Here is a 22,177-nt window from a genome sequence, read left to right as displayed (position 1 = left end):
GTTGTAACTGCTTCCTTTCTTGTCTACCAGTAGATTGACATGTCAGCCATCATAGATTTTATAGAGCTGAGCCACGCAGGCTCCTGCAAATCCCCACAGAAATGAGATATACAATATCACAAGGGAGCGCCAAGTATCATTTGATTATTCAAAAAACAATTTATTATATAAATCTTTTGATATTAAGAATATCTAAAATAAATCGATATAAAAAATAAATATTACACCAATATTCATCACTTGCACAAATAAGAGTCCATGATGCCACCAAATGTGTGCAAAAAGTCCAGACAATAGATAAAAAGGAGCTCCAATATAGGATGTTTAAGCACACTGCTAGTGCTATTTGTAACTCCAAAGAGGAACTGTTTAATGGATTGAAGGTGAGCCTCTATATGGGCCTGTACCATCACCTATTTTCACAACCGCTGGCCAGTCTATGGGGGTGAGGGAGGGCATAGAGGGGAGGAGCCAGCACACCTTGTGGAAGAAATTTAAAGTGCAGCGGCTTTTTTGGACCCCCTTCTATACCCCATTGTACTAAGTTTCCCCAGTATCCCTTATGGATGATAGAGAAAGCAGGTAGGATATAAGTGTTTTTAAAACCTGGCTCCTTGGAGACGTTTTCACAGGGAGACTGAGCCGTGTTCCCGGAGACCTTGCTTGCTGCATGCTGAAGACAGCTGCCCTGGTCTCTGAGGGAAGGAGGGAGTGTTGTTGACAGCTCAAGGGTGGGAAATATGCAGTAGACTGACACCCAAACTTGGGGGAGGGGCTACAGGTTAAGCACCACTCCCATTGCTGGTCTTCCACCCCAGGTACTAAAAACCTTTATAAATGTAACGTATACACTAAAACCTGACCAGAGCCAGTGTCCACGCCAGCGCCGCGGTCCATCTCCCAGGACACGCGGCAGACCACAATTTAAATGCTGGTCCTTTTAAGATGGGACCCTCTTTACCTGCCCCCATATGCCAGCCATGCAGTCCTGGGGTCCCCACAGTGAGCTGTGGTAGATGCGGTGTGTGGCCCCTGCCGCAAGTGCCCATCTTGGCATTGGCAGTGTGGGAATTTTGGAGCCAGCAGGGGGTGATGGAGCTTACAGCGCTGACAAGTTCAGAGAAAAAATAAAATAAGAATTAACTCACCGGTAATTCTATTTCTCGTAGTCCGTAGTGGATGCTGGGACTCCGTAAGGACCATGGGGATTAGCGGCTCCGCAGGAGACTGGGCACAACTATAAAGAAAGCTTTAGACTACTGGTGTGCACTGGCTCCTCCCACTATGACCCTCCTCCAGACTTCAGTTAGGATACTGTGCCCGGAAGAGCTGACACAAGAAGGAAGGATTTTGAATCTCGGGTAAGACTCATACCAGCCACACCAATCACACCGTATAACTCGTGATACAATACCCAGTTAACAGTATGATAACAACTGAGCCTCTCAACAGATGGCTCAACAATAACCCTTTAGTTAGGCAATAACTATATACAAGTATTGCAGACAATCCGCACTTGGGATGGGCGCCCAGCATCCACTACGGACTACGAGAAATAGAATTACCGGTGAGTAAATTCTTATTTTCTCTAACGTCCTAAGTGGATGCTGGGACTCCGTAACGACCATGGGGATTATACCAAAGCTCCCAAACGGGCGGGAGAGTGCGGATGACTCTGCAGCACCGAATGGGCAAACTCTAGGTCCTCCTCAGCCAGGGTGTCAAACTTGTAGAATTTAGCAAATGTGTTTGACCCCGACCAAGTAGCTGCTCGGCAAAGTTGTAGAGCAGAGACCCCTCGGGCAGCCGCCCAAGAAGAGCCCACCTTCCTCGTGGAATGGGCTTTTACTGATTTAGGATGCGGCAGTCCAGCCGCAGAATGTGCAAGCTGAATCGTACTACAGATCCAGCGAGCAATAGTCTGCTTTGAAGCAGGTGCACCCAACTTGTTGGGCGCATACAGGATAAACAGCGAGTCAGTCTTTCTGACTCCCGCCGTCCTGGAAACATAAATTTTCAGGGCCCTGACTACGTCCACCAACTTGGAAGCCTCCAAGTCATTAGTAGCCGCAGGCACCACGATAGGTTGGTTCAGATGAAAGGCTGATACCACCTTAGGGAGAAATTGGGGACGCGTCCTCAATTCTGCCCTATCCATATGGAAAATCAGATAAGGGCTTTTACAAGACAAAGCCGCCAATTCTGATACACGCCTGGCCGAAGCCAAGGCCAACAACATGACCACTTTCCACGTGAGATATTTCAATTCCACGGTTTTCAGTGGCTCAAACCAATGTGATTTTAGGAAATTCAACACCACGTTGAGATCCCAAGGTGCCACTGGAGGCACAAAAGGGGGCTGAACATGCAGCACTCCCTTAACAAAAGTTTGAACTTCAGGTAGAGAAGCCAGTTCTCTATGGAAGAAAATAGATAGAGCCGAAATCTGGACCTTAATGGAACCCAATTTTAGACCCATAGTCACCCCTGACTGTAGGAAGTGCAGGAAACGGCCCAGCTGAAATTCCTCCGTTGGGGCCTTCCTGGCCTCACACCACGCAACATATTTTCGCCATATGCGATGAGAATGGTTTGCGGTTACTTCTTTTCTAGCTTTAATCAGCGTAGGAATGACTTCCTCCGGAATGCCCTTTTCCTTCAGGATCCGGTGTTCAACCACCATGCCGTCAAACGCAGCCGCGGTAAGTCTTGGAACAGACAGGGCCCCTGCTGCAGCAGAGGCCATGGGTCCTCTGAGATCATTTCTTGAAGTTCCGGGTACCAAGCTCTTCTTGGCCAATCCGGAACAATGAGTATAGTCCTTACTCTTCTCCTTATTATCCTCAGTACCTTTGGTATGAGAGGAAGAGGAGGGAACACATAAACCGACCGGTACACCCACGGTGTCACTAGAGCGTCCACAGCTATCGCCTGAGGGTCTCTCGACCTGGCGCAATATCTTTCTAGCTTTTTGTTTAGGCGGGACGCCATCATGTCCACCTGTGGCCTTTCCCAACGGTTTACAATCATTTGGAAGACTTCTGGATGAAGTCCCCACTCTCCTGGGTGGAGGTCGTGCCTGCTGAGGAAGTCTGCTTCCCAGTTGTCCACTCCCGGAATGAACACTGCTGACACGTGATTTTCCGCCCATCGGAGAATCCTTGTGGCTTCTGCCATCGCCGTCCTGCTTCTCGTGCCGCCATGCCGGTTTACATGGGCGACCGCCGTGATGTTGTCTGACTGGATCAGTACCGGCTGGTTTTGAAGCAGGGGTTTTGCCTGACTTAGGTCATTGTAAATGGCCCTCAGTTCCAGAATATTTATGTGCAGGGAAGTCTCCTGACTTGACCATAGTCCTTGGAAGTTTCTTCCCTGTGTGACTGCCCCCCAGCCTCGAAGGCTGGCATCCGTGGTCACCAGGACCCAGTCCTGTATGCCGAATCTGCGGCCCTCTTGAAGATGAGCACTCTGCAGCCACCACAGCAGAGACACCCTGGTCCTTGGAGACAGGGTTATCAGCCGATGCATCTGAAGATGCGATCCGGACCACTTGTCCAATAGGTCCCACTGAAAGGTTCTTACATGGAACCTGCCGAATGGAATTGCTTCGTAGGAAGCTACCATCTTTCCCAGGATCCGCGTGCAGTGATGCACCGACACCTGTTTTGGTTTTAGGAGGCCTCTGACTAGAGATGACAGCTCCTTGGCCTTCTCCTCCGGGAGAAACACTTTTTTCTGTTCTGTGTCCAGAACCATCCCCAGGAACAGTAGACGTGTCGTAGGGATCAGCTGTGACTTTGGAATATTTAGAACCCAGCCGTGCTGTTGTAGCACCTCCCGAGATAGTGCTACCCCGACCAACAACTGCTCCCTGGACCTCGCCTTTATCAGGAGATCGTCCAAGTACGGGATAATTAAAACTCCCTTCTTTCGAAGGAGTATCATCATTTCGGCCATTACCTTGGTAAAGACCCTCGGAGCCGTGGATAGACCGAACGGCAACGTCTGGAATTGGTAATGACAATCCTGTACCACAAATCTGAGGTACTCCTGGTGAGGATGGTAAATGGGGACATGCAGGTAAGCATCCTTGATGTCCAGTGATACCATGTAATCCCCCTCGTCCAGGCTTGCAATAATCGCCCTGAGCGATTCCATCTTGAACTTGATTTTTTTTATATATGTGTTCAAGGATTTCAAATTTAAAATGGGTCTCACCGAACCGTCCGGTTTCGGTACCACAAACATTGTGGAATAGTAACCCCGTCCTTGTTGAAGTAGGGGCACCTTTACTATCACCTGTTGTGAATACAGCTTGTGAATTGCCTGTAACACTGCCTCCCTGCCTGAGGGAGTGGTTGGTAAGGCAGATTTGAGGAAACGGCGGGGGGGAGACGTTTCGAATTCCAGCTTGTACCCCTGAGATACTATTTGAAAGATCCAGGGATCCACCCGTGAGCGAGCCCACTGATTGCTGAAATATTTGAGACGGGCCCCCACCGTACCTGGCTCCGACTGTGGAGCCTCAGCGTCATGCTGTGGACTTAGAGGAAGCGGGGGAGGACTTTTGCTCCTGGGAACTGGCTGTATGCTGCAGCTTTTCCCCCCTACCTCTGGGCAGAAAGGACGCGCCCTTAACCCGCTTGCCCCTATTGGGCCGAAAGGACTGTACCTGATAATACGGTTTCTTTCTTTGTGAGGGAACATGGGGTAAAAATGTAGACTTCCCAGCTGTTGCTGTGGAAACGAGGTCCGAGAGACCATCCCCGAACTCCTCACCCTTATAAGGCAGAACTTCCATGTGCCTTTTGGAATCTGCATCTCCTGTCCACTGCCGAGTCCATAACCCTCTCCTGGCAGAAATGGACATTGCACTAATTTTGGATGCCAGCCGGCAAATATCCCTCTGTGCATCCCTCATGTATAAAAGTGCGTCTTTAATATGCTCTACGGTTAGCAATATAGTGTCCCTGTCTAGGGTATCAATATTTTCCGAAAGGGAATCTGACCACGCAGCTGCAGCACTGCACATCCATGCTGACGCAATAGCTGGTCTCAGTATAACACCTGTGTGTGTATATATAGACTTCAGGATAGCCTCCTGCTTTCTATCAGCAGATTCCTTCAGGGCGGCCGTATCCAGAGACGGTAGTGCCACCTTCTTTGACAAGCGTGTGAGTGCTTTATCCACCCTCGGGGATGTTTCCCAGCGTGACCTATCCTCTGGCGGGAAAGGGTACGCCATTAGTAACCTCTTAGAAATTACCAGTTTCTTATCAGGAGAAGCCCACGCTTCTTCACACACGTCATTTAACTCCTCAGATGGAGGAAAAGCTACTGGTAGTTTTTTCTCTCCAAACATAATACCCTTTTTTGTGGTACCGGGGGTAACATCAGAAATGTGCAACACATTTTTCATTGCCTCAATCATGTAACGTGTGGCCCTATTGGAAGTTACATTAGTCTCATCGTCGTCGACACTGGAGTCAGTATCCGTGTCGACATCTGTGTCTGCCATCTGAGGTAGCGGGCGTTTTAGAGCCCCTGATGGCTTTTGAGACGCCTGGGCAGGCACAGGCTGAGAAGCCGGCTGTTCCATAGTAGGTATGTCGTCAAACCTTTTATGCAAGGAGTCGACACTGTCGCGTAATTCCTTCCACAGAACCATCCACTCAGGTGTCGACCCCGCAGGGGGTGACATCACATTTACAGGCATTTGCTCCGCCTCCACATAAGCTTCCTCATCAAACATGTCGACACAGCCGTACCGACACACCGCATACACACAGGGAATGCTCTGACAGAGGACAGGACCCCACAAAGCCCTTTGGGGAGACAGAGAGAGAGTATGCCAGCACACACCAGAGCGCTATATAATACAGGGACTAACTGAATTATATCCCCTTATAGCTGCTATATGTATATATATATATATATATATATATATATATATATATATATACTGCGCATAAATTTAGTGCCCCCCCTCTCTTTTTTACCCTTCTGTAGTTGTAGACTGCAGGGGAGAGCCAGGGAGCTTCCTTCCAGCGGAGCTGTGAGGGAAAAATGGCGCCAGTGTGCTGAGGGAGTTAGCCCCGCCCCTTATTCGGCGGACTTCTCCCGAGTTTTTGAAACTCTGGCAGGGGTATTAATTTACACCTATATAGCCTCTGGGACTATATATGGTGTATATTTGCCAGCCAAGGTGTGTAATATTGCCCTCAGGGCGCCCCCCCCCCCCCCAGCGCCCTGCACCCATCAGTGACCGGAGTGTGAGGTGTACATGAGGAGCAATGGCGCACAGCTGCAGTGCTGTGCGCTACCTTGGTGAAGACCGAAGTCTTCTGCCGCCGATTTTCCGGACCTCTTCATGCTTCTGGCTCTGTAAGGGGGACGGCGGCGCGGCTCCGGGACCGAACATCAAGATCGGGTCCTGCGGTCGATCCCTCTGGAGCTAATGGTGTCCAGTAGCCTAAGAAGCCCAAACTACCACCTGTTAGGTAGGTTCGCTTCTTCTCCCCTTAGTCCCTCGCTGCAGTGAGTCTGTTGCCAGCAGATCTCACTGTAAAATAAAAAACCTAAATATACTTTCTTTCTAGAAGCTCAGGAGAGCCCCTAGTGTGCATCCAGCTCAGCCGGGCACAAGAATCTAACTGAAGTCTGGAGGAGGGTCATAGTGGGAGGAGCCAGTGCACACCAGTAGTCTAAAGCTTTCTTTATAGTTGTGCCCAGTCTCCTGCGGAGCCGCTAATCCCCATGGTCCTTACGGAGTCCCAGCATCCACTTAGGACGTTAGAGAAATACTTTTAAAATTGAAAGCATAGGGCTGCTTAAAGGTGCATCCCAGCTTCCACCAACAAAAAACTGACCTGCCTGAGCATGGAGGTGGGGTTATAAGGGAGAGGAGCCAAGCATTCTCGAAAGCCGGAAAACTTAAATGTTCGCTGCCCGGACTCTCATCCACCACCTGCAACCCCAATGTTTTCCCTGTGGAACCGTCTGACCCCTGAAGAAAAGAAAGTAACCCAAAAAAAAAAAGTTCTTCTGACGACGGTTCAATAAACTGAAACGTTAAGGCTCAAGATGGAGTGATCTCTGTTCTTTTTCTTGTAAAGTCCATGAGTGCCACCTACCATTCTCGTATGTATATATATATATATATATATATATATGTATATATATAGTATTTTAACAGTGTCTCCATTAAAACTTTGTAAACATGATGCTTTACCAGCCTATGAAGTTATCCAATATAACCAACATGGCGCTAGTTAGGGTGGTTTATCCAAAACAGCTGTAATGTGAAAATGAACACTGTACAATACAGTGAGCGCTCTGTTATATATTGTGTTAAGCTACATTGACTAGTACCTTTCCAGATTACTGTTTGGGAGCTGTAATGTTTTTATAAGTGCGATCAGCATATATGGGTCAATCTAATTAAATGTATTTATTCCTGTCTTTTCAATTGTTGTCAGGGTGCATGTTGCTCCCAAACATACAGGGTTTAGCTGTGTAAAACTAATGTTTGTACGCCCAATGTGCAGAGTTAGCACAAATTTCTCGCACCTCAGGAGGCTAGAAAAAAATATGACCTCCATGGCTGCTGGGCGCCCGAACGGCAGAACAACTGAAGTGCTGCCGTTGGGCGCCATCTAGTGGTGGCCGGAGTAAAAACAGTTGAATTCCCTCCAATAATTACCAATACCAGTGAATTGTATTGTTGTAAATCAAAGAAATGAACAATTTTGGTTCCTGTTATCTGCTGGCAGCAGAGGTGCAGTGAGTAAAGCGTGTGGATCAGTATAAAGTAAGGACAGCGTATTTCAGTGTGTATTCGAAAAATATACTAAAAAAAAATATTCTTCCCTAAGGCATATTTCAGATAAAAAATAAAGCAGAAAGACAATGATTTTTTTTTTTTTTTTTTAAATTCTTTAATTTTAAAACCAAACATAATAGGAGGTAAAATTGAGGCGATTGCACTCAATCTTGAATATCAGAAAGATACATCTTAAGGTCGCGTTTCCACTTTATGGTTTGAAGCAGGTAACTACATAAAAACTGCTTGGAAAAGGTGGTGACCATAGCAATAAGAAAGATTCTCTTTGACATGCATACTATTGGAAATGGTCTGTTTGGTGTATATGCATTGGGCTAACGGCAATTTTCCAAACAGTTTTCATGCATTCCTCCACTTGACACAACAAATTAAAGCATGCTCTTAAACCAAATGTAAAACTTTAATTTACAGAGATATTCTAGTAGTCTACATCTCCACGGTCATAAGTCTGAAGATCAAGCGCTTGCTCTAGAATCTTTCTTGAATTATGATTAGCATTCTGACTTCCCTTATTCCAAGACCTAACTATAAGTCCAAACTCTGCATCTAAAACTTAATAGACATGACCAAGCTTTAAAATTAAAAGAGAAAAAACAAAAATTTTCAAATACATATAGTTTACATTTCACCAAGGTGTTTGGGTGGTGCTAAGGTGAACGCTTTCAGCTCGATGCCATTTTAAATCTTAAGAGTACTTTGGAACATTAACTTCCCTACTGAACATTAAAAAGTGACATGTATCATATCCATAATTAAAATGGGACAATTCTAAAAAAAGAAAAAGGAAGTTGTGTAACTGACAACACAAGTGGTAAAACTGTTGCTGGGAATACCTGCATTCAGAGACGATGCTTGAAATGTGTGATATTTCATACAGCACATTAACAGAGATTAGTGTACATATTGTAAACTGAGTTCTCAAATGCTTAAGTTGGAATTTTCTGGCAGTTCAATTATAGAAGGTAAAAACTTCATAAAGGAGATTTAGGCTGGAAATCAATCAGTTGCAGTACATTACCGCGGGCTAACTGATCCTCCAGGGGTTAACACGCCACTGTCCTCCCTTTTTCACCCAAGGTAATTTACCGCGGGTAATTGTATTCCGGCCTTAACATGTAATTGGAAATCATAATGGTGCATGTCATAAAGCAATTGATAAAAACATTTATCAAACAAGAATGTACAGCTTCCATGTCACAACTGCATATACATTACCCATAAAACTAATTAGATTATTTACCCTTAAAACTGTGAGTTACAGTGCACTTTTTAGGACTAAACATGAATGCAATGAGCTCTTTTTACCCTATGTGCACATAATATTTCTTAATGTGTATGGCACAGCAAAAGGAGCAGCTTCAGAACACCGTAAGAGCACTTAGGAGACTCAAAGCCAGCTGTCAGTTGTTGGTTACGTTTTTTCTAAACTTACAGATGCATGGACCGTGACAGTATGAGAAAAACATTTTTTTTTGTTTGTTTAAATGATAACAAACAGCAGTGTTCTACTTTCTGTAAACATTGTTAAGTTTAACGAATTAACAATATTCTTAAAGAAAAAACACCATGCCATTTTTTAGTGCATAATATGCAGGGAAAAAAATTCTGTCTTGAAAGATGGTGAGCATGTTCATGGAAACATGGAGCTATTGCATAAGATGTGGGCCAACTGGATAAAATTGTCTTTTTCAAGTAGTAATCCAATGTATCCAAGTGTCTCAACCAAAAGCTTAGATTTAGATACCCTACTCAGGAACTTGGTGACAGTATTATGTGGCCGGCAGGTGGACTTAGCAGGCTAGGCTTGGTTTGGGAAGGCACTGAGTGCCAGTTTTACAAGAAAGCATCACACCATTCTTTCAGACAGCCGGAACAATCGCGTGCTTGTTTTGCGTTGGCCCCACAGGTGTCCTTCAACCATTCCTTAAAAAGCACTTCGTCCTTCTTCAGCACAAGAAACTGTCCTAAGAGAATGTAGGCCTAAAAAAAAAAAAAAAAAAAAAAGACAGACAAAGGGAAATTATTATTATTATTGGGTACCCAATTAAAGACAAAACAAAAAAAAAAAGCAGTGTAGCATTCAACCTTAAGCTACGCACTAAGGGGGACATGTACTAAGCAGTGATACAAGTGGAGAAGTGAGCCAGTGGAGAAGCTGCCCATGGCAATCAGTCAGCTGCTCTGTATACTTTTATAGTATGCAAATTGTAAATGTTACGTCAAGGCTGATTGGTTGCCATGGGAAGCTTCTCCACTGGATCACTTCTCCACTCTTATCACTGCTTAGTACATGTCCCCCTAAATAACACACACACATTTTCACTAAAACTTTGTAATAAACTTTCTCTTCTATGCAATCTAACTTGCATTTACAGGCACAATTAATTTGGTGGCCTTTGCCTATAAGTGCATGAAAAGTTCATCCAACTTAATCTTTAATACTAATCTAGACAGTACAATCAAAAAGCAGAGTTTAAACCACTTAACTGACAATTTCCCCCCCCCATAAACCGCTAAGAAATTATCAGGGTTTTTTATATGAGCGAGTTAGGTGAAGAACACAAATTTAACCTTATCCAGAATGATTTTAGTTAAGAAAAAAAAAGTGTATTTTTTTTTTTAAATTTAAGATCTCTCAAACATCGGTCAAGAATATTGGTAATATCGGAACATCGCAACCATTGCTTTTTACACCCCAGACAGTTGCCCGGGGGGGGGGGGGGATTTGGGTGGAGGTGGTGGCTTGGTCTACACTTTTCCGGCGGCTGCTATTGTCTACAGCCGCTGGGGAGGGGGGCTTGGAGGGGGAAGGGAGTCCTGCCGTGAAGAATCGCAGTTTAAAGGTAACTCGTAAATGGACACTTGGAGTGGGCTTCAAAATACACTGCTCATAGAAAATAAAGGGAACACTTAAACAACACAATGTAACTCCAAGATGCAATACAATACAGAGAACTATACAGCAGGGGATTAAGTCATTACAGCAGGGGATTAAGTCCAACTGCCCAGTCTCAGTTAATCCTATTAAAAGGTAAAGATAAACATGGACCCATCTGTAGGCTTGCCATATTCGGTGATAAATGTGAGATGAGGAAGGTTTCCTTGCTATGAGCATTGTTTAAATTACCTGTTGAGACACTCCTCGACTTCAGGATAGAGGTCTCAAGAGCCACGCTGTCAAAGACAGTCGATCCAGATGTCTGTGATAACAAGGCCCTTGAGTCAGTAGATCTGGATGTTGAGGGAGCAGGAATGGAGCATCCATCGACATCCTCTGCAGATCTGTGTACCAATGTCTTCTGGACCAAGCCGGAGCTATTAGTATCATGGCACCCTTTCCTTGTTTTACCTTTCTCACCAGACAGGGTAACAGGGCGATGGGAGGAAACACATATGCCAGAAGAAAGTCCCATCTCACCGACAGGGCATCCACAAAGATCGCTTTGGGATTCTTCGTTCTTGATCCGTATGCAGGAACCTTATTGTTCTGACAGATGCCATGAGGTCTCTCTCTGGCCACCCACATCTGTCGACCAGGGTCAGGAAGACTTACGGGTGTAGAGCCCAATCGTTTGCATGAATGGTGTGCAGACTGAGAAAATCCGCTTCCCAGTTTAGGACTCCTGGAACGAATACTGCGGACAAGGCTGGAAGATGAAGTTCTGCCCACTTTAACGTGTGACTTACCTCTTTCATTGTTTTCCGGCTGCGAGTTCCTCCCTGATGGTTGAGGTACACTACTGCTGTTGCATTATCCGAGCGGATCTGAACTGGTTTTCCTTGAAGGATGTCCTTTGCATGATTCAGTGCCATGTATATTGCTCGGAGTTCCAATATATTTATTGGCATGCAACTTTCTTCCTTGGTCCACTGCCCCTGGAAGCATTTCCTTCCCGACACTGCTCCCCCGCACTGAAGGCTGGCATCCGTTGTCAGAATTTTCCAATCGGATATCCAAAAGTGTCTCCCTTTGTCCAGATGGGATGTCTGTAGCCACAAGGCTAATGACCTCCTTACTTCCAGAGTAAGGACCATAGTCTGCGTTTTTATGGTCTGATGAAAACCATTCCATTTGGTAAGGATCAGATGTTGCAGCGGAGTTGAATGGAACCTTTCATACACATTGCTGCGTGAATGGATACCTTTCGACTGTAGCAGCTCCGGAATCCTTAACTGAACTTTGGATATTTTGTCCAGAGGTAAAGTTACTCTCTGCAGACTCGAATCCAATACAGCCCCCAAATGAGTCATCCTGTGACGGGACCAGACACTATTTTGCCCAATTTATGAGCCAACCGTGCTTCTGCAGACACTCTATTGTCTGTTGCAGATGACACAGAAGCAATTCCTGAGACTGTGCCAGGATTAACAGAACGTCGAGGGCTGGAAAAATTCTTATTCCCTGCTGGTGGAGATACGCTGCCATTACCACCATAATTTTGGTAAATACTCTGGGGGCTGTGGCCAATCCAAATGGCATGGCCTGGAACTGAAAATGCTGGAGGATAGCAAACCTGAGATAGCGCTGATGGGACAGGGCTATAGGAACATGTAGGTAAGCATCCTGGATATCCAGGGATACCATAAAATCCCCTGGCTCCATGGACAAAATGATGGAACGTAAAGTCTCCATATCAAAATGAGGCACCCAAATGTACTTGTTCAGCACTTTGAGATTGAGCATGGGTCGTAACGAACCATATGGCTTCTGGACTAGAAACAGGTTGGAGTAGAAACCCTGTCCTTGTTGTGCATGAGGAACTGGAATGATAACTCCTGACTGAAGCAATTTCTGAACTGCCCCTTGCAAATCCCTGGTCTTCAACTCTACCAAAGATGGGCTGGTACAAAAAAAAAACACACAAAAAAAAAACTTTGAGGAGGGGTTTTTTTTTTTAAAGCAAACACATAACCGTGAGATACCATTTCTTGTACCCAGGCATCTGTGGTAGACTGCTGCCAGATCTGTGCAAAATGAAGAAGTCGGCCTCCCACCCTGGGTGGAGGCCCGCACCAGGCTGATGGCTTATCATCTGTTTTAGAAGCCGGTCCCCTGGTAGTCCAATGCTTTTTAGTCTTACCAGACCTGTTGTATTGGGACTGTTTGCCATCACCTTTTCCTTGAGACCAAAAAGCTGGAATTTTAGGCTTGAATTTGTATGTGGAAGGAAACTTTACTTTCATGGAGTCTACTTCTGACTCCAAAATACTGGTTAACTCTTTACCAAAAAGAATATCTCCAGTAAAAAGTAGACTCCAAAACCTTCTTGGATTCTGAATCAGCTTTCAATGTACGTAGCCAAACTGCTCTGCGAGCAGTTACTGCTGAGGCTGAAGCTTGAGAGGCAATTTTACCCATATCCAAGGCTACATGGGATTTTTGCTCTCTAGATGGCCTTGAAATTTCCCCTTCCATTGCATCTGTCCAGGCAGCCACTACTTTAGCCATCCAGGCTGAAGCCATGGCTGGTCTTATGACTGCCCTAGACAGGTAAAAAAAGGTTCTTAGAAAACCATCCACTCTCCTATCCGTGACATCATTTAATGATGTTGAAGGCATAAGTAATGTAGATTTTCACACTAATCGAATAACATGCATATCTACTTTGGGAGCCACCTCCCTCTAAACAGTCCACAGCCGGAAGAGGATAAATAAAATTTTGAACCTACCGGTAAATCTTTTTCTCCTAGTCCATAGAGGATGCTGGGGACTCCGTAAGGACCATGGTGTATAGACGGGCTCCGCAGGAGACATGGGCACTATAAAGAACTTTAGATGGGTGTGCACTGGCTCCTCCCTCTATGCCCTTCCTCCAGACCTCAGTTAGAGAAACTGTGCCCAGAGGAGACGGACAGTACGAGGAAAGGATTTTTGTTAATCTAAGGGCAAGATTCATACCAGCCCACACCATCCACACCGTATAACCTGAAATATACGCAACCAGTTAACAGTATGAAACAAAACAGCATCAGCCAGAGACTGATCAAAACTGTAACATAACCCTTATGTAAGCAATAACTATATACAAGTCTTGCAGAAATATGTCCGCACTGGGACGGGCGCCCAGCATCCTCTACGGACTAGGAGAAAAAGATTTACCGGTAGGTTTAAAATCTTATTTTCTCTTACGTCCTAGAGGATGCTGGGGACTCCGTAAGGACCATGGGGATTATACCAAAGCTCCAGACCGGGCGGGAGAGTGCGGATGACTCTGCAGCACCGATTGAGCAAACATGAGATCCTCATCAGCCAGGGTATCAAACTTGTAGAAATTTGCAAAAGTGTTTGAACCCGACCAAGTCGCCACTCGGCAAAGCTGTAATGCCGAGACGCCTCGGGCAGCCGCCCAAGAACAACCCACCTTCCTAGTGGAATGGGCCTTTACCGAATTTGGTAACGGCAATCCAGCCGTAGAATGAGCCTGCTGAATCGTGTTACATATCCAGCGAGCAATAGTCTGCTTAGAAGCAGGAGCGCCAACCTTGTTGGCTGCATACAGGACAAACAGTGCCTCTGTTTTCCTAACCCGAGCCGTCCTGGCTACGTACATTTTTAAGGCCCTGACTACACCCAGCTACTTGGAATCCTCCAAGTCACTCGTAGCCACCGGCACCACAATAGGTTGGTTCATATGAAACGGTGAAACCACCTTAGGCAAAAATTGAGGGCGAGTCCTCAATTCTGCTCTATCTACATGGAAAATCAGATAGGGGCTTTTGTGAGACAAAGCCGCCAATTCAGACACCCGCCTTGCAGATGCCAAGGCCAACCAACAACATGACCACCTTCCAAGTGAGAAATTTTAATTCCACTGTTTGAAGGGGCTCAAACCAGTGAGATTTTAGAAACTGTAACACCACGTTAAGGTCCCATGGTGCCACTGGAGGCACAAAAGGAGGCTGTATGTGCAGCACTCCCTTTACAAAAGTCTGGACTTCTGGGAGAGAAGCCAATTCCTTCTGAAAGAAAATTGATAGGGCCGAAATCTGTACCTTAATGTAGCCTAATTTAAGGCCCATATCCACTCCTGTCTGCAGAAAGTGGAGAAAACGGCCCAGATGGAAATCTTCCGTAGGAACATTCTTAGATTCACACCAAGATACATACTTTCTCCAGATACGGTGATAATGTTTCGCCGTCACCTCCTTCCTAGCCTTTATCAGAGTAGGGATGACGTCTTCCGGAATGCCTTTCCCAGCTAGGATTCGGTGATCAACCGCCATGCCGTCAAACGTAACTGCGGTAAGTCTTGGAACAAGCAGGGCCCCTGTTGCAACAGGTCCTCTCTGAGAGGAAGAGGCCACGGATCTTCTGTGAGCATTTCCTGAAGATCTGAATACCAGGCCCTTCGAGGCCAATCTGGAACAATGAGTATTGTCTGCACTCTTTTTCGTCTTATGATTCTCAATATTTTTGAGATGAGTGGAAGAGGAGGGAACACATAGACCGACTGAAACACCCACGGTGTCACCAGGGCGTCCACTGCTACTGCCTGAGGGTCCCTTGACCTGGCACAATACCTCCGAAGCTTCTTGTTGAGGCGTGACGCCATCATGTCTATTTGAGGAAGTCCCCAACGCCTTGTTATCTCTGCAAAAACTTCTTGATGAAGTCCCCACTCTCCTGAATGGAGATCATGTCTGCTGAGGAAGTCTGCTTCCCAGTTGTCCACTTCCGGAATGAAGACTGCTGCCATGTGATTTTCCGCCCAGCGCAGAATCCTGGTGGCTTCCGCCATTGCCACTCTCTGCTCCTTGTTCCGCCTTGGCGGTTTACATGAGCCACGGCTGTGACGTTGTCTGATTGAATCCAAACCGGTAGTTCGCGAAGAAGATTCTCCGCTTGTCGTAGGCCGTTGTATATGGCCCTCAATTCCAGTACGTTGATGTGTAGACAAGCCTCCTGGCTTGACCATATCCCCTGAAAGTTTCTTCCTTGTGTGACTGCTCCCCATCCTCGGAGGCTCGCGTCCGTGGTCACCAGAACCCAGTCTTGAATGCCGAACCTGCGACCCTCTAGAAGGTGAGCACTCTGCAGCCACCACAGGAGAGACACCCTGGCCCTGGGGGACAGGCTTATTTTCTGATGAATTTGAAGATGGGACCCGGACCACTTGTCCAGAAGGTCCCACTGAAACGTCCTCGCATGAAACCTGCCGAAGGGGATGGCCTCGTAGGTCGCCACCATTTTCCCCAGTACTCGAGTGCATTGATGGACTGACACTCTTTTCGGTTTTAACAGGTCTCTGACCATGTTCTGGAGTTCCTGGGCTTTTTCCATTGGGAGAAAAACCCTCTTTTGTTCCGTGTCCAGAATCATGCCTAAGAAAGATAGCAGAGTCGTTGGAACCAACTGTGACTTTGATAGATTTAGAATCCAGCCATGTTGCTGCAGCACTCTCAGGGAGAGCGACACGCTTTTTAGCAACTGATCTCTCGATCTCGCTTTTATCAGGAGATCGTCCAAGTACGGGATAATTGTGACTCCCTGCCGGCGCAGGAGCACCATAATTTCCGCCATTACCTTGGTGAAAATCCTCGGGGCCGTGGAAAGCCCAAACGGCAACGTCTGAAACTGGTAATGACAGTCCTGTACAGCGAATCTCAGGTACGCCTGATGAGGGGGATATATGGGGACATGAAGGTATGCATCCTTTATGTCTAGTGACACCATAAAATCCCCCCCTTCCAAGCTGGAGATAACCGCCCTGAGCGATTCCATCTTGAATTTGAACTTTTTTAAGTACAGGTTTAGGGATTTTAAATTTAGAATGGGTCTGACCGAGCCATCCGATTTCGGGACCACAAATAGAGTTGAATAGTACCTCTTCCCCTGTTGAACTAGGGGAACCTCGACAACCACTTGTTGTTGACACAGTTTTTGAATTGCAGCTAAAACTATCCCCCTGTCTGGGGACGAAGCCGGTAAGGCCGATTTGAAAAACAGGCGAGGAGGCACGTCTTCGAATTCCAGCTTGTAACCCTGGGATACAATTTCCATTGCCCAAGGATCCACGTCTGACTGAACCCAGACGTGGCTGAAGAGTCGAAGACGTGCCCCCGCCGGCGCGGACTCCCTCAGTGGAGCCCCAGCGTCATGCGGTGGATTTAGTAGAAGCCGGGGAGGACTTCTGCTCCTGGGAACTAGCCGTAGCTGGCAGTTTTTTCCCTCTACCCTTACCTCTGGCGAGGAAGGAAGAGCCCCGACCTCTTCTGGACTTATGCGACCGAAAGGACTGCATCTGATATTGCAGCGTTTTCTTTTGCTGTGGAGAAACATAAGGTAAAAAGGTAGATTTACCCGCGGTAGCTGTGGAAACCAGGTCTGCGAGACCTTCCCCAAATAAATCCTCACCTTTGTAAGGTAAAACTTCCATATGTTTCTTTGAGTCGGCATCTCATATATAAGACTGCGTCTTTAATGTGACCTAAGGTCAATAAAATGGTATCCCTATCTAGAGTATCAATGTCAACTGAGAAGGTATCAGTCCAAGCTGCTACAGCGCTACAAACCCAAGCCGACGCTATTGCCGGTCTGAGCAAGGCCCCCGTATGTGTATAAATTGATTTTAAGGTAGTTTCCTGTCTGCGATCAGCAGGATCCTTGAGGGCTGCCGTGTCTGGAGACGGTAGCGCCACCTTTTTGGACAAGCGCGTTAACGCCTTGTCCACCCTGGGTGAGGATTCCCACCGTAACCTGTCCTGCGCAGGGAAAGGATACGCCATAATAATTCTTTTGGGAATCTGCAGTTTCTTGTCTGGAGTTTCCCAAGCCTTTTCAAATAACTCGTTCAGCTCATGAGATGGGGGAAAGGTTACCTCAGGTTTCTTTTCCTTAAACATGTGTACCCTCTTGTCAGGGACAGAGGGGTCATCCGTGATATGCAAAACATCTTTTATTGCAATAATCATATAATGAATACTTTTGGCCACCCTTGGGTGTAACCTCGCATCATCGTAGTCGACACTGGAGTCAGAATCCATGTCGGTATCAGTGTCTGCTATTTGGGACAGGGGACGTTTTTGAGACCCTGAAGGGCCCTGTGACACCGTCAAAGCCATTGATTGACTCCCTGTATTATCCCTAGACTCTGCTTTGTCTAATCTCTTATGTAATAAAGCCACATTTGAATTTAAAACATTCCACATGTCCAACAATTCAGGTGTCGGCGTTGCCGACGGAGACACCACAATCATCTGCTCCACCTCCTCCTTAGATAAGCCTTCCACTTCAGACATGCCGACACACGCGTACCGACACCCCCACACACTCAGGGATATATCTATATGGAGACAGTTCCCCAATAAGGCCCCTTGGAGAGATAGAGAGAGAGTATGCCAGCACACACCCAGCGCCAACTGACACTGGAAACAAACTTCCCAGATAAACAGCGCTTTTATATAAACATATATCTATACACTCACTGCGCAAATTAAAAGTGCCCCCCCCCCCCTCTTTTTTGCCCTCTGTCACCGTGTTCAGCAGGGGAGAGTCCAGGGAGCCAGCTTCTCTGCAGTGTGCTGTGGAGAAAATGGCACTGGTTAGTGCTGGAGGATCAAGCTCCGCCCCCTCAGCGGCGGGCTTCGGTCCCGCTCAATTTTCCCAATATTGGCGGGGGATTATTATATATACTGCCTCCGCAGCCTATATATCTATATAGCCAGTCCCTAGAGGTTTAATATTGCTGCCCAGGGCGCCCCCCCCCTGCGCCCATCAGTGCCCGCTGTGTGTGTTGTGTGTGGGAGCAGTGGCGCGCATCGTTACCTCAGAGAAGATCTGAAGTCTTCTGCCGCCTGTGCTGCGACTGGGTCCCCTTCGCACACAGCGTATCAGACGGAAGCGGGAAAACAGTTGATGGCTGGAGACTTGGAGGAAACTGGTCATGAACCGGGAGGAGAGGTGACCAGGGAAGCGTCAGACTCCCCACTGCTGATATCAACCCTAGGGATCGCAGACTCATACTACCCCCTGGAGCCTATGATCCCTAAGGCCTAGTGCTGGTGCACTCTAGGTGGCAGCCGCATCAGCGACTGTTTGGTAGTCTCCTCCCGAAACACTGCAGCTGTGTCTGCGTTCCCCCTCTAAGCGGAACCAATGCCTTACCTTCTCCCCGTGCTCCGGCCACAGCCTGGTAACGTCTGCTGGACTTGCTAGTACATCCTACACAAACGCCCACCGAAACAGCACTGTACACGTAGATAAGCGTTGTCGCCATCCGGAGGGGAGTTGTTGGAGCGACTCTAAGGTACGTATAAGACGCTTTTTAGACAAGATCGCTCAAAAAAAAAAACATAGTAAGACTATAAACATAAAATCAAAAAGCTTATGGCTGCTAAAAACCAGCAGGCCTCTGACCATGGTCCGGCTCCTGCCGCACCAAACAAAAAACTGATTTGCCTAAGCCAGGAGGTGGGGATATATGGACGGGCCCGTTGCATGCTGGGAGGTTGAAAAGCTTTGACCGTTTGGTGCAAATCCGCTGTCGCTCAATCATAGCCCAATGTATCCTGTGGATACTCTGTGGACCCTGCAGGAGAAATAATCTTTTAATAAAATGTGTTTCAGCACCTGAAACCCAATATTGATTGAGAACGATTTTCATCTATTTAAAATTAATGAAAACTGACCATTAGTAAATAAACCCCATGATCTTTATACACAATCTTCAAAACAAAGGTTAGTGCATAGTTTTCAAAACTCCACCACTACAGTCTAAGATGTAAAAATATCCATGCTTGTGTCATTATGTTTAAATTAAATGGAGGTACTAATTTAGTCATCTGTGCAGACATACAGAAAAAAAAATGAATCCAGGGTTTTAGGAGGACATTTCAATCAGGATATGGACGACAGAGAATAGGAGGGGGCAGGGTAGAACGTTAATAGATTTCATGCACCTGCAGCCACATAGTTAGCAACTAGGTGGCAATAACCAGCAATCTCTTTAGACAATCTTATGCTTAAGGACTATTAAAGGACTATTATAGTGTCCCTTGTGCTATAATAAAAAAAATAAGAATTTACTCACCGGTAATTCTATTTCTCGTAGTCCGTAGTGGATGCTGGGAACTCCGTAAGGACCATGGGGAATAGACGGGCTCCGTAGGAGACTGGGCACTTTAAGAAAGAATTAGGACTACTGGTGTGCACTGGCTCCTCCCTCTATGCCCCTCCTCCAGACCTCAGTTAGGGAAACTGTGCCCGGAAGAGCTGACACAACAAGGAAAGGATTTGGAATCCCGGGTAAGACTCATACCAGCCACACCAATCACACCGTACAACTCGTGATACTATACCCAGTTAACAGTATGAATAACTACTGAGCCTCACTAAACAGATGGCTCATAACAATAACCCTTTAGTTAGGCAATAACTATATACAAGTATTGCAGAAAATCAGCACTTGGGATGGGCGCCCAGCATCCACTACGGACTACGAGAAATAGAATTACCGGTGAGTAAATTCTTATTTTCTCTGACGTCCTAGTGGATGCTGGGAACTCCGTAAGGACCATGGGGATTATACCAAAGCTCCCAAACGGGCGGGAGAGTGCGGATGACTCTGCAGCACCGAATGAGCAAACTCAAGGTCCTCCTCAGCCAGGGTATCAAACTTGTAGAATTTTGCAAACGTGTTTGATCCCGACCAGGTAGCAGCTCGGCAAAGTTGTAAAGCCGAGACCCCTCGGGCAGCCGCCCAAGAAGAGCCCACCTTCCTCGTGGAATGGGCTTTTACTGATTTAGGATGCGGCAGTCCAGCCGCAGAATGTGCAAGTTGAATCGTGGAGCAGATCCAGCGAGCAATAGTCTGCTTAGAAGCAGGAGCACCCAGCTTGTTGGGTGCATGCAGGATAAACAGCGAGTCAGTCTTTCTGACTCTAGCCGTCCTAGAAACATAGATTTTCAGGGCCCGGACTACGTCCAGCAACTTGGAAGCCTCCAAGTCCCGAGTAGCCGCAGGCACCACAATAGGTTGGTTCAAATGAAACGCTGACACCACCTTAGGGAGGAATTGAGGACGAGTCCTCAATTCTGCTCTGTCCATATGGAAGATCAGATAGGGGCTTTGATAGGACAAAGCCGCCAATTCTGATACCCGCCTAGCCGAAGCCAAGGCCAAAAGCATGACCACTTTCCACGTGAGATATTTTAATTCCACGGTCTGAAGTGGCTCAAACCAATGTGATTTTAGGAAATCCAACACAATGTTGAGATCCCAAGGTGCCACTGGGGGTACAAAAGGGGGCTGAATATGCAGCACTCCCTTAACAAACGTCTGAACTTCAGGCAGTGAAGCCAGTTCTTTTTGAAAGAAAATAGACAGGGCCGAAATCTGGACTTTAATGGATCCCAATTTTAGGCCCATAGTCACTCCTGACTGTAGGAAGTGCAGAAATCGACCCAGCTGAAATTCTTCTGTGGGGGCCTTCATAGCCTCACACCAAGCAACATATTTTCGCCATATGCGGTGATAATGTTTTGCTGTCACATCTTTCCTAGCTTTTATCAGCGTAGGAATGACTTCAACCGGAATGCCCTTTTCCATCAGGATCCGGCGTTCAACCGCCATGCCGTCAAACGCAGCCGCGGTAAGTCTTGGAACAGACAGGGCCCCTGCTGTAGCAGGTCCTGTCTGAGAGGCAGAGGCCAAGGGTCCTCTGAGATCATTTCTTGTAGTTCCGGGTACCAAGTCCTTCTTGGCCAATCCGGAACGATGAGTATAGTTCTTACTCCTCTCTTTCTTATTATCCTCAGCACCTTTGGTATGAGAGGAAGAGGAGGGAACACATAAACCGACCGGTACACCCATGGTGTCACTAGAGCGTCCACAGCTATTGCCTGAGGGTCCCTTGACCTGGCGCAATATCTTTTTGTTGAGGCGGGACGCCATCATGTCCACCTGTGGCCTTTCCCAACGATTTACAATCAGTTGGAAGACTTCTGGATGAAGTCCCCACTCTCCCGGGTGGAGGTCGTGCCTGCTGAGGAAGTCTGCTTCCCAGTTGTCCACTCCCGGAATGAACACTGCTGACAGTGCTATCACGTGATTTTCCGCCCATCGGAGAATCCTTGTGGCTTCTGCCATCGCCATCCTGCTTCTTGTGCCGCCCTGTCGGTTTACATGGGCGACCGCCGTGATGTTGTCTGACTGAATCAGCACCGGCTGGTTTTGAAGCAGGGGTCTTGCCTGACTTAGGGCATTGTAAATGGCCCTTAGTTCCAGAATATTTATGTGTAGGGAAGCCTCCTGACTCGACCATTGTCCTTGGAAGTTTCTTCCTTGAGTGACTGCCCCCCAACCTCGGAGGCTTGCATCCGTGGTCACCAGGATC

General features: G+C 46.8%; 1 protein-coding gene across 1 annotated transcript in view; it reads right to left on the bottom strand.

Moving 5' to 3' along the window:
* Positions 1-8,224: 8,224 nt before the first annotated feature.
* BANF1 (BAF nuclear assembly factor 1) overlaps positions 8,225-22,177 on the bottom strand; it is a 41,386-nt gene continuing 27,433 nt past the window's right edge. Inside the window, exon 3 of the mRNA XM_063945141.1 lies at positions 8,225-9,823. Within this exon, the coding sequence (XP_063801211.1) occupies positions 9,677-9,823 (147 nt within the window). The 3' untranslated portion in view covers positions 8,225-9,676. The remainder of the gene's footprint in view (positions 9,824-22,177) is intronic.

Source organism: Pseudophryne corroboree, chromosome 11 (assembly GCF_028390025.1).
Source record: "Pseudophryne corroboree isolate aPseCor3 chromosome 11, aPseCor3.hap2, whole genome shotgun sequence".
NCBI lineage: Eukaryota > Metazoa > Chordata > Amphibia > Anura > Myobatrachidae > Pseudophryne > Pseudophryne corroboree.
Note: the sequence above shows the minus strand (reverse complement) of the source record. Positions and strands in the feature narration are given on the sequence as shown.